Source organism: Mytilus galloprovincialis, chromosome 13, assembly GCF_965363235.1.
Source record: "Mytilus galloprovincialis chromosome 13, xbMytGall1.hap1.1, whole genome shotgun sequence".
Classification (NCBI taxonomy): domain Eukaryota; kingdom Metazoa; phylum Mollusca; class Bivalvia; order Mytilida; family Mytilidae; genus Mytilus; species Mytilus galloprovincialis.
Genome location: NC_134850.1, coordinates 45,032,381 through 45,045,690, shown reverse-complemented (window position 1 = coordinate 45,045,690; position 13,310 = coordinate 45,032,381). Strand labels below are relative to the sequence as shown.

General features: G+C 32.8%; 1 protein-coding gene across 1 annotated transcript in view; it reads left to right on the top strand.

The window, feature by feature from the left end:
* The window catches only part of LOC143057950 (uncharacterized), a 55,916-nt gene that overhangs the window by 26,699 nt on the left and 15,907 nt on the right, over window positions 1-13,310 (top strand). Inside the window, exons 5-11 of the mRNA XM_076231421.1 lie at window positions 2,613-2,711; window positions 3,996-4,295; window positions 4,947-5,067; window positions 6,976-7,183; window positions 7,985-8,856; window positions 11,567-11,681; window positions 12,883-13,077. Coding sequence (XP_076087536.1) covers window positions 2,613-2,711; window positions 3,996-4,295; window positions 4,947-5,067; window positions 6,976-7,183; window positions 7,985-8,856; window positions 11,567-11,681; window positions 12,883-13,077 — 1,910 coding nt within the window. The remainder of the gene's footprint in view (window positions 1-2,612; window positions 2,712-3,995; window positions 4,296-4,946; window positions 5,068-6,975; window positions 7,184-7,984; window positions 8,857-11,566; window positions 11,682-12,882; window positions 13,078-13,310) is intronic.

Below are 13,310 nucleotides of genomic sequence, written 5' to 3'. Positions count from 1 at the left end.
CTTTATTTGATCTTTGGTGGATAGTTGTCTCATTCGCAATCATCCAAATCTCCTTATTAGCTCACCTGGCCCGAAGGGCCAAGTGAGCTTTTCCCATCACTTTGCGTCCGGCGTCCGTCGTCCGTCGTCGTCCGTCGTCCGTCGTCGTCCGTCGTCGTCCGTCGTCCGTCGTCGTCCGTCGTCCGTCGTCGTCCGTCGTCGTTAACTTTTACAAAAATCTTCTCCTCTGAAACTACTGGGCCACATTAAACCAAACTTGGCCACAATCATCATTGGGGTATCTAGTTTAAAAAAATGTGTGGCGTGACCCGGCCAACTAACCAAGATGGCCGCCATGGCTAAAAATAGAACATAGGGGTAAAATGCAGTTTTTGGCTTATAACTCAAAAATCAAAGCATTTAGAGCAAATCTGACATGGGGTAAAATTGTTTATCAGGTCAAGATCAATCTGCCCTGCAATTTTCAGATGAATCGGACAACCCGTTGTTGGGTTGCTGCCCCTGAATTGGTAATTTTAAGGAAATATTGCTGTTTTTGGTTATTATCTTGAATATTATTATAGATAGAGATAAACTGTAAACAGCAATAATGTTCAGCAAAGTAAGATTTACAAATAAGTCAACATGACCAAAATGGTCAGTTGACCCCTTTAGGAGTTATTGCCCTTTATAGTCAATTTTTAACCATTTTTCGTAAATCTTAGTAATCTTTTACAAAAATCTTCTCCTCTGAAACTACTGGTCCAAATTAAACCAAACTTGGCCACAATCACAATTGGGGTATCTAGTTTAAAAAATGTGTGGCGTGACCCGGCCAACCAACCAAGATGGCCGCCACAGCTAAAAATAGAACATAGGGGTAAAATTCAGTTTTTGCCTTATAACTCAAAAACCAAAGCATTTAGAGCAAATCTGACATGTAGTAAAATTGATTATCAGGTCAAGATCTATCTGCCCTGAAATTTACAGATGAATCGGACAACCTGTTTTTGGGTTGCTGCCCCTGAATTAGTAATTTTAAGGAAATTTTGCTGTTTTTGGTTATTTATCTTGAATATTATTATAGATAGAGATAAACTGTAAACAGCAATAATGTTCAGCAAAGTAAGATTTACAAATAAGTCAACATGACTGAAATGGTCAGTTGATCCCTTTAGGAGTTATTGCCCTTTATAGTCAATTTTTAACCATTTTTTGTAAATCTTAGTAATCTATTACAAAAATCTTCTCCTCTGAAACCACTGGGCCAAATTAAACCAAACTTGGCCACGATCATCATTGGGGTATCTAGTTTAAAAAATGTGTGGCATGACCCGGTCAACCAACCAAGATGGCCGCCACGGCTAAAAATAGAACATAGGGGTTAATTCAGTTTTTGGCTTATAACTCAAAAACCAAAGCATTTAGAGCAAATCTGACATGTAGTAAAATTGATTATCAGGTCAAGATCTATCTGCCCTGAAATTTTCAGATGAATCGGACGACCTGTTGTTGGGTTGCTGCCCCTGAATTGGTTTTTTTTTAAGGAAATTTTGCTGTTTTTGGTTATTATCTTGAATATTATTATAGATAGAGATAAACTGTAAACAGCAATAATGTTCAGAAAAGTAAGATTTACAAATAAGTCAGCATGACTGAAATGGTTAGTTGACCCCTTTAGGAGTTATTGCCCTTTATAGTCAATTTTGAACCATTTTTCGTAAATCTTAGTTATCTTTTACAAAAATCTTCTCCTCTGAAACTACTGGGCCAAGTTCATTATAGATAGAGATAATTGTAAGCAGCAAGAATGTTCAGTAAAGTAAGATTTACAAACACATCACCATCACCAAAACACAATTTTGTCATGAATCCATCTGCGTCCTTTGTTTAATATTCACATAGACCAAGGTGAGCGACACAGGCTCTTTAGAGCCTCTAGTTTTTATACTGACAAGAATAGACAAATATCTTTAACGGAAAATTTAAGAAACTCATATCAAATGCAAAGCACTGACTTAATAATAATATCTTAATATCTATTAATATATAATAGACCAACCTCCCCAGCAGCAGCATCAACATAAAGGTAGAAAATTGTCGAAGTTTATAGATTGAAAGGGAGAATATGATTTTCAAACTTTATTAGATCAGCTCCCTACGTGTATATGTATTTTAAGCTCTAAACTGTGTTAGTGTCGTTCAAACAAAAATGTAGTACTGGGCGTTAAGCCAACAACAATAGATCTATCAATCTAACTACAACACAAAGGGTTGGATATCTATATTTTGTCAAATATCACACCCACATAATATAAATGCGGGGAATAAAACGAATATTGCACTAAAATATTAGAACAGTTTTAAGCATTTTTTATTTTATTTTTTGCGGTGTCAACGTGTTCTTATCGCTCATTTTTTCTCTCCTCGTACTTATCCACTGTCACCCCGTCATTGTCATATGCTAATGTAGTCTGCTCGTATTGTGTTGCCATAACCATTTGTTGTTAATGTGCTAGATCTAATGAATATATCTTGCCTATAAATGTTGGAATAATGCAAATATTGTTCATAAGTACAGTTACATAAATTTGTATGTTTGAAGCTTAAAAGCAATTCTTTATTTTGTACAGTGTCAGCATGTTCTCATCTTAGACCTTGTTATCCTGGGAAGTGTTATGGCAATACATGTGTTTGCTCAGATGGATTTGGTGGAAATGGCTGCTTAACTTGTAAATATGAATATATTCTCTAAAACGAATTATTCTAATACTATGTCCTAACATTAGTATCGAATGTTTTCAAACAAAAAATATTTACTTTTTTTTTAAATACCGACAAATTTTTCTATTAAATAAGTAATCAGATGCACACCTGCAGTATGTTACTAGAATACATTCGTCAGCCACAATTTATGTCATATCATTCTCTTTACAAACATTTATTCAAATAGAAAACTCTTGAAAAACACTTTTTCTCACAACAATACTTATTTATCAGATTTATAGCCTTACAGAAATCACTGCATATACTCTAACTTTTCTTTTACAGTACATTTTATACCCCACCCCTGTTTCAATTTGTTAAAGAATTTGAATTCAAGACTTTAATTATTGTCAGCTTACCCTATGTACATGTTTTCTGACATGAAATGTCTCAAACCTGTTTGAAACTATTCTCATAACAAATTAAAAGCACTTCAGAGTACTATAAGTGTAAAGTTTAGTAGTTAACATTCAAGATTATATAAAGTATCCAATCCTACTGTAAACTGTAATGCTGAGTCGTCATAGTTAAGGCCCAGGATTTTCACAATCTTCATGAAATATTCATAAAACTTTGTATTTCAGTTAATTTCATTTAAATCTTTGAGATAAACCAGATTTGGTGAAATTCTAAATGACTTTTGTTCTCTTTTTTTCACCCTATATAGGTTGCAATTCTGTAAATATAGACAATGCAATTTCCCATAGGAACTCCCTTTGCGGCTAAAACTGTGCCACTTTGACTATGAAGTTTCGTGAAAAATTATATTCCAAAACGGAAAGTTGATATGCACTACTATTTTATTCAAAGGTCAAAATACAGAGCTATACGGCATATTTTCAACATTTACATGCACTGAACTTTAAAGAGTTTAAACTTATACTAAAATTCTATACTACCCCTTCCTCCACATTTGGACCTCCTCAGAATTAAGTTTTAGACGCTACCATGTTTTCTATACTGGTAACATTCCTAAGTTATGTCTCTGTGAGATGAAACAAAGAGATCACATCTGGGAACCAGTACGTTAACAAATTAACATATTTATGAATATTATACATCTCCCGAAAAGAGGAGTGGCTTGTGAAACAGTTGTAATTAAAAATTTAAATTGCAACCTGTAGATTTTTTATTTAATTTAGTGTATAGTGTTTTTCCAGCATACTCACTTTTGAATACTATTTATGATCGTACAGTATGAACTGGTGTTTGATTTATATTTTGTTGTGCAATCCTTATTATTTGAATAGTGCAAAGCAGTGATTTCTTGCCAACTATTGAGAAGATAAATGCCACGTTTACCTATCACCAAGTAACGAAAAATATAGATCAGTACAGTTACAAAAGTGATGCCACTCACATGACAACGCCGGATATAACATGGACAAACCAAGGGAAGTTCAACAGGCTGGAATTTTATTTGAAAGCCTCCATAGACGATACATATGTCTTTTCCCGTTACCCAAGTCGACCAAACTACATCAGTACGGTAAAGTTTGGGATTGTTTCTGCCACTGCATCTGTTATCCACATGAAACTGAAAAATGGAGGTGAGATATAATGATCTACATGTTATCTTACGGAACGATCATTTAACTTTGAGCAATAGGTGACAAAGGGAGGGGGGATTAATATCTTTTTCAGTATAAGGTTTTTTTCGTACCGTACAAAAAAATAATTTATTATTTCAATATAACAGCAACTTTTGATAGACTAGAATTTGGGTACAGTTTTGGTTACATACATGTATGAAGTATTTTGAATTATGTGTCCACCTTGAACAAAACTTAATTCAATTATACCACAAAGACTGCAAAGGAGCCCTATGATTTCCAGGTTAACAGGTCAAGGGTCACAAAAGCAATCATTATGGATAGATAAAATGAGTAAATAACATTCTACTGAAACTAAGGTTGTACTCAAGCACCATGGAAATCGTTTAGCCCTAGTTGTATCTGAATCCCTAACTATTTTAATATGTATTTTTACCCTTTTCACCCTCATATGTCTATAGATATAGGAAGATGTGGTATGAGTGCCAATGAGACAACTCTCCATCCAAATAACAATTTATAAAAGTAAACCAGTATAGGCCAATGTACGGCCTTCAACACGGAGCCTTGGCATATTTATTACATATGTATACAATATTTTATCATGTGATATTATTGACAAAGGTGTATTTTTTGTTTTTTATGCAGATCACTATGAGGCAAAACGTAGCAACCTTGAATGCCCGAATCTTTCTAGTACAACACCAAACACAGATTTATCATGCGATTTGAAAACCGATTACATAATACAGTTCGACTCCGGTGACAGGTAAATGAACAATAATTATGTATAAAAATGTGTATGATTCTGATTTTTACTACAAACAGGAATTCCAATATCCACTCGGAGCAATTCAAGTTTGTTCTAGAAAGATCGATGATTTACTTGCTGAGCATTCATTATCACAAAAAATAAAACAATAAGTATTATAATTTATTATAATTACAAAACATGTAAATAACCTTTCAATCGTTACTTGAATAAACATGAATTTTATAACAACTATACTATCCGTTCTTTTGTTGAGTATGTGTGCCTGAGTGAAGTTATAAAAAGTGAAATAACAAAAATACCGAACTCCAAGGAAAATTCAAAACGGAAAGTCCCTCAACAAATGGAAAACTCAAAAGCTCAAACCCATCAGAGGAATTGAAAACAACTGTCATATTCCTGACTTGGTATAGGCATATCCTTATATAGAAAATGATAAATTGAACCTGGTTTTATAGCTAGCTTAACCTCTCACGTGTATGACAGTGGCATAAAACGTCAAACGTTCATAAAATAAGTCTCACTTTGTTCTCAACACAATATTTGTTAGTGTCACATTGATTAGTCGTTAATTTCTTGAATAGACTATTTTCATTTTACCGACTAATGACTCTGGATTATATAGGTTTTTCGACAGTTTAACTATTATGTGGTGGATATTCTTGTACTAGGTCAAGTTAGAGCAACTAAAAGAAATAAAAGGAACAAAAATTAACAAAGATAAAACATAATTTATATATGGCTTTGTATATTTAGTGTTACTCATATCAAAATCACATGGCGGTTGTTTGTGTCTTTATGGATGCTTACATATGTATATGATCAAAATTGCGCAATCAGTTATCGTCAGCTTCTCTTAAGGTTAATGGAACTAACTTAAGATAATTTATGATGTTTAAAAACTTTAAGTTTGAAACTAGATGTTTTTTCAAGAGTTTTACATGCGGTTGATATACCAGTATTTTTATTTTATGTATGACTCGTTACATATCAAAATAAAAAAAAAATAGTACATGATTGTATTCTGTATATTTGCTTGATATAATAGTATCAGGCCACATGTACTACATGACTGTTAACTATTTCTTAATTTATTATTTGTGGCGAATATCATACAGAAAATGAAAATACTGGTAAAACCATTAAATGGGCATTACCTACGATTTAGAAAACCATTTAAAATACGATTCTTTTTGTTTTGTAATAAAAGCGGAACTTTGAATGATATTATGCTATAACCTGTCAGTTTGGTCCAAATTTGTCAAATTGTCTTTAAACAATTGTTGTTGTATGTTTGACTTGCAAAACAATTATAACTATTAAACATCATTGAATCCGTATTCATTTGACATTCATTTTAACGTCTTGGCTAGAGACAAGTTGTGCATGTACTAGGCGTGTCCAGCTATAAAAAGGGAAATAATGTCAACATTGAAAGTGAAACAAAGGTGAAACATTTGGTTGTTTGAATCGATCCACAAAATATCATTCTTATACTGGTAAAACGAAGATTAACATATTTTTAAGCCTATAATATGACCTTAAATAGACCTAAACAAATTGCAATTTTATGTGCTCGCTGCTGTCTATTTATATTTATATATGTGTTTGTATCGGGTTATGCGAGCGTCGTCAGTCTTCGGATGTCATCTCAATGGTTGATTAGATGGAATCTAGATTAAAATACAAACGAAATGCTGATATATATAATCGAGTCCATGCATTGTATATGAGATTTCCGTCAAATCGTTGGACATGAATTTGACAGCTAATGCCTCTTGGTAATATTTGATTTAAATATTTTGAATGTGATGATAATGTGAAATGTACAATTTTTGTTTAAACCACTTCATACGTGAAAAGACTATTGTTGAATAACCTGTATATCATTATTCTTATGTTAAGGTATAAGGTACATTTTTCTGTAAGTACTGGTGGATACAGACAACTTTTAAGAAATGGTTATCACAATAATCAACAATCATATAATGCTATTAAGACCGAAAACTCGATGGAACTACATTTTGATTATGACGACCCAGTTCACTGTATTGAAGATTCTAGCTGCACTTCGGGAGAAGTTCCATTCATTATACGTCAGGATGTTACAAAGGTTAACAGTTGTACTATATTTATCCATGAAAATTTATACGTTCTGAAAAAGGATCAATTTATTTAGTCGGGAAATTTCAAATGTAAATAGTTTTTACAATATCTATATACATATATACATATAATAATACATTATATATAATCATTCAGTATATTAAGAATAATACTTTGATATTGTTGTATGGGAAGTTTTTATTTCATAAATCATCAAATTGTTGGAAGTTCAAATTGCAGTTTAAATTCGAACCTAGCTATTATATATCAGACGTTTCTTATTTTCAAATCATCAACAGTAGTCATGCTGTTGGTTAAAACATGTTAAAAAAAAGAAAATTCATAACAAATTCAATAAAGGGAAAAAGTAAGATTTCAAGGGTTTAAGTGTGCACATGCACGCACAATATTCTAACCTTTGATGGTAGAGAAATTTTAAGCAGACAATATTATGTAAATATGCCTAGCCCTGTAAGTATCATTCAATAATGGATAAAACCCAAACCATAAAGTCAGCTGTTAAAAGTCCAAAATAGGATTTATAACCAAAAAAAAAACCTAAACCAAAACAATTCATACGGCAACCATCGAAAACCACTGAATTTCAGGCTCCTGACTAGGGACAGAAGCATACAGAATGTAACAGATTAGCGAAAGTCCCCTATCATTGTATAGTGAGGTTAAAGCAAAAGAAAAACCAAACTATAATATATAGTTAAATAAAGTTTGCTCAACTAATATTTCATTTAGTAATGGTATTTGTTATTGGTTTAACCACAACTACATGTATATCACTTTATATTTCTAGAATGCACTGAATGCCCAAGCGTCTGGATGGAAAGACAAATTATCAGGAATATCGAGATATGTATTTGAAGTTTGGAAAATGGAGTATAGTTACGACCATAAAGGATTAAGGGAGCCTCTCATCAATACGACATTTAATCCAGTACCTTTGTTTATTCAAGAAGTTATTGCAAATGCGAGCAACACTATTTCGTTTCCGACTTTTGAACCCAATGAACCTGGTGTGTACTCTACAATCCTAGAAGTAAATGACAAAGCGAACAACTCTAAATATGCACGACAAGTAGCAATATATGATAAAACGTCTACCATATCAACTAGCTCTGCACATGAGATTAATGTTACCACTGCGTCCGAACTGTCAAATTTTACATGGCAAACAAGTCAGTTTTCGAGAATTGATGTTACATGGTCTGGTCATTTCGTGAATGAACTTCATGAAAAGGGATATTTCCTTGAAAAAATACTTGACTACGATCCACGTCTGGATGATGGAAGTGAAGGAAGGCGGCATGACTACAAAAAAATACTTCCAGGATTTGATGATAATACAGGTGAAAGAAGTAAAGCTGCAATACCAAATAAAAAATCCATCATTCGTTTTGAGACTGTTTGTATCCTTAATGTTTCTACGTCTGTAGTTCCAAAAACTGGTTGGGAAGACGTTGTACCTTTAAGTGACAATAAAATATTCCCGCTTTCTGACATTCGTGATGGAGATTCGTATCAAATTTGGATTCGTGCACATGACATAATGGGCAATAGTAAAGTTGATTCTACTGCGGTGCATTTCGACAGAAGTAAACCTTCGGTTCCTGTAGTTAAAAAAATAGAGTATAACATTGAAGACGGAGCATACCCATTCTCTAGCAGGTATGAAACTTTATTCATCATATTTTAACATTACAAACATGCACAATCATTACTGTATTCTTATTATCAAATATCACCTGTTTATATATCTTCTGTTTTTTAACGTTTAACTGAGCTGTTGTTATAAAATTATCTATGTTTTATTATCATATTCCTTTAGATTAGCTCTGGGTATAATGTGATACAAATTTATTTTAATCGGTGAACTGTATAGGAGGTTTTGTGGTCGCATGTCATATGACAAAATTTGGGATACTTTGCTAATAATTAGGTTTCTGTCCGTGTACAAATTAAACGAACAATGTCTACTATGATAGCTATTGGCATTTTTAGTGTGAAAACCGGAAGCGTAACCGTAGTATTATTGCTATATAAAATAAGGGAAAAATCGTCAAAAATCAATATTTGGCAATATTTAAAACAAAAGTAAAGATATAAGGAGATATTGTTTATGATTTGTCCGCCTCCTGAGGTCCGCCTATAGGGAAACACCTTGTAGGTTGAATTTTAAAGGAAAATCACTTTTCACTTACCTGCTTTCTTAAGTTTTCGGCCAAATTCTTTTAAAAACATGATGATTTTAACCTTCCTATTTCGTAAAAAGTCAAATTTTAAGTACTTTCCCTTAGAAGTACACAACATTTTTTTAAATATCCGCCAATGGAAGTTTCAAAGACACATTAGTGTTAGATCCATGACGGAAAGGGCTGGATTATCCGCAAATTTGATATAATTTATATTTTCAATCTTAAACTATGGGAAGTAATTTAATCAAAAGGACTAAAGTCAAGTGGTGCAAATCATATGAATAAAGTACCTTTGATTTTGCCATATGTTTGATGCACGAAGTTGTGGGTTTAAACTCCGGCTGACTTGATCCAGACTTTGAATTGGTATTTCCTGCATCAAAGACTAGTCGGCTAGGAGTCAGATTTAATTGTCTTCCTACGGATAATTACTAAATGTGAAGTTTAAGCACCGTGACGTTAAAATCTGAACGTTAAACAGCCATCCATCATTATTTTATCTGTATCAAAGTTAACATTTAAAATCATCGTTTTCGGCAGACAATTAGGTCAATAAAGCAAATTTAACTAAAATTAATGTCAAATTAGGGAATTTTTTAATGTAAACAGAGATGTCGGGTTTTATGAGACATTTGTAAATTCTATTCCTGAACATAGTTGTTGGTGAACAGTTCTTAGGGAATAATAAGCTGTACGTACAAAATCATAATTAGGCCACACCAATTTGATTCCTTGTTCGACGGACCCGTCCGCACCTATTTTTTTCAAAACAGAATTTTTTTATTTTTTTTATATTCCCGCTTCCCGCATCCGGAAAAGTAATCATGTCCATTTCCCGCACCTTTTTTTTGTAAATATTATAAAAAGATATCAACATTTGTTTTTAAAATCACAGTCTAACCTGTATATAACGATTTTAAACATAAAAGCACCCCACCACACTTTGTAAATATCTGTGAGAATATTTGTTTCAGCATGAAACCTATTTATCCAAAGCGGGAGTGTTCCGGAAATACCTGTAAAGAACAAAAAATTGGTTACTTTCCCCCTTACTTATATTCCCTATCAAAAAATGTTCGTTGTTAGAATAAAGTACAAAGAACTTCTGAAGGATTTGCCTTCAACTGCAATTATATTGTATTCTGGAGAAACAAAACTATCCATAGCCGCTGCATGTTTATGCACCTGTCCTGATTGATTGAGGGGCCTGTCGTTCAGCAGTTATCGTTTGTTGCTGTTGTTCATTGGTATTTTCCCGTTTGGATATACATGATATATAAATTAGATCGTTGGTTTTCCTGTTCGAATTGTGTACGCTAATAATTTTGGGATCCTTTATAGCCCCTTATATAAATAGCTGTTTGGTCTGTATCAAAGTCCTGTGTAAAAGGCCGTACTTCGACCTGTGTTTGTTATTATCAGGTTGAGAACAACCCTCCCTCAGACAAGGGGTCATTTTACTGATGTAGAAAAGAATATAGAAATACCAAGGATTTTATATAGTTCTTCTATACAAAACCTTTGAAAACTTAGAATTTTGTACTCAAAAAGAGAAGAGTTACATCATATCTTAAACAACTTTTTCTAAAAGAGGGGTCCACTTATTTTGAATAATATTAAAATGTTAAAGTAAATGTGTTAACATGGTTAAAGTCCAGGAATATTACAAAATTCTTGGACATGTTTTGACCATTTAATACCAGATAGATATATTGTTCTTTGAGAAAATATGAGCCTTTTTGTACAAACAAATATATTATAACTTATATTGATCCCTCATAAAACATGTCAAAGGGATATTTATAACATTAAGGGGTTGTCCCAAAACTGATTATGACTTGGATGGAGAGTTGTCTCATTGTCAGTCACACATACATAGACCAGATTTAATTATTTCTTGGTGAACAGGGAAAAAATACTTCAGAAATTAAAGAAATGTCAAAGTACAAGTGATAAATCAAGCTTTAATATTGTCAAAACCTACTATTTTATGTTTACAAAAAAAATTATAATCGCTCGCCTTTACTTTTCAAGCTTCGCCTCAAAAATTTGCAAATTAAATATTTTTTTATTAAAATTTTCAAATCGCTCGCTCGCCCCAAATTTTGGAGTCCAAAAATCCGTAGAACAAGAAATTAAATTGGTGTGGCCTTACATGTTTATTTAATTAATAATCTTTACAGAGTGCGGGTTTCAGCAAGAGATGAACACAGTGGGGTTAGACAAGTATCATTCAGATTTATTGTAAATGGAACTCTGATCGAAAAGGCAAAAAAAGATTTCCTTATTGAAACAAAGGTACTTTCCTTTTATCTACTTAGACATGTTAGAGTTACATTTTGATTCTGAAACAAGTTATCTGTTATAATCCCAATAATTGTGTAAAAGCTTTTTATGTTTATTATTAATTTTTTTATGATATTAAACAACCCTTTCCGAACCCATAATATACACTTTTTTTTTTATTAACGAACGATCTGAGTGGGTGATTGGACGATTTCAAGAGTCAAAACCTCTATCAGCTCACTGGATGAATCAAAATGTAGTAACAGGTGGATCTGTGTAATGTGGAAGGTACTATGGAGGATTTTCGTTTATCAAAATTTAAAATGTATTTGATAATTATTAAAGAAACAGACTCGTCGATATTTATTCGTTTTCGGTTTGCACGCTCCAGCGTTCATTAGAATATTTTCCAAAGCTATTTGATTTAAAAAAAAATCATTGCCACTTCTCCAGTATCAAAAGAATTTGAGAGTTTTGATACAATCTCTGGCGCATAGCTTACATCCGTTCAGTACTTACTTCGTATCACTACACTAAATATGTATTGTAGTGAGTAAAGTATACGTAAAAAGAACCGAGCGCTGTACGGAGATTGGTTTTAATATTGCTTCCATCTTGTTCTGCAATTAATCATGCACATATTCCCGTTTGAGGTAATATTAGGCGAACGTACTCCCTAAATTGATCAACATCTCAACAGTAGTACTTTTAGAGTGTCATTACTAATCCGCTCTATCAAAAACCTACTTATATTTTTCAATTATTTAATTTATCAACTTTTGCATACTTTTCAAGAACTGCTGAACAGAACATACTATTTAGTCGCCAGGTTATCACTAAGGAGTTGTGAAGAATTAGTATGAGTGTGTTTTTTTTTCTCAGGTCGGTCGGACACATTTACCCGTTTTCTAATAGTCTATTAAAATTGCGAGAAGGATTGCATGCTTATCACTACAACTCGTACATTGTTTTCTTTTTATTATCAAGAAATAATTTAATTATGGATGTAACGCGTCTTCTGATTGGCTGATTGATTATCAGCTCATAGGCATAATTTTGCCAAAATAAAAAATGTGGTGCACACGTTCAAATAACTCGTTACGCGTGTTATTCAGTGTGCACCACATTTTTTATGTTATTGCTTGATAGAAAGAAAAAATATTACAGTCATTCCTTAAGTGGATAATACGTTTAATCAATATTTATTCGTCAGTCAAAAGAAACATGCAAACGTATACCTAGTGACTGCTACTGCGTTAAAATGGGTGACTGCTTCCTGATAGACACGGTTTTAGATATTAACAACTGCTGGTTAAAGGTTCCAATTCACCAAGTAGCCAACTTTGTTCTTTTGTTGGAAGTAACAGTGTACAACTCAGCCATGTTATCGTCTAAAACCTACACAACTGTGAGTATACTGATACAAATATAAGCTTTCAACTTGATTTTCAGGTGCTCTAGACATTGAATTTCAACGCACACACTCTCCGAAACGTAAACGTAATTCATTTTGCAAACCATTCTATATAAAATTTTAATTTTAACAGGGACTCTTTTCAATGATAACAGATTTTATATTTTCATGTATCAGAAACCATCAAATTATTGCATTTGACGTTGTTAGATTATGTTATAGATAAA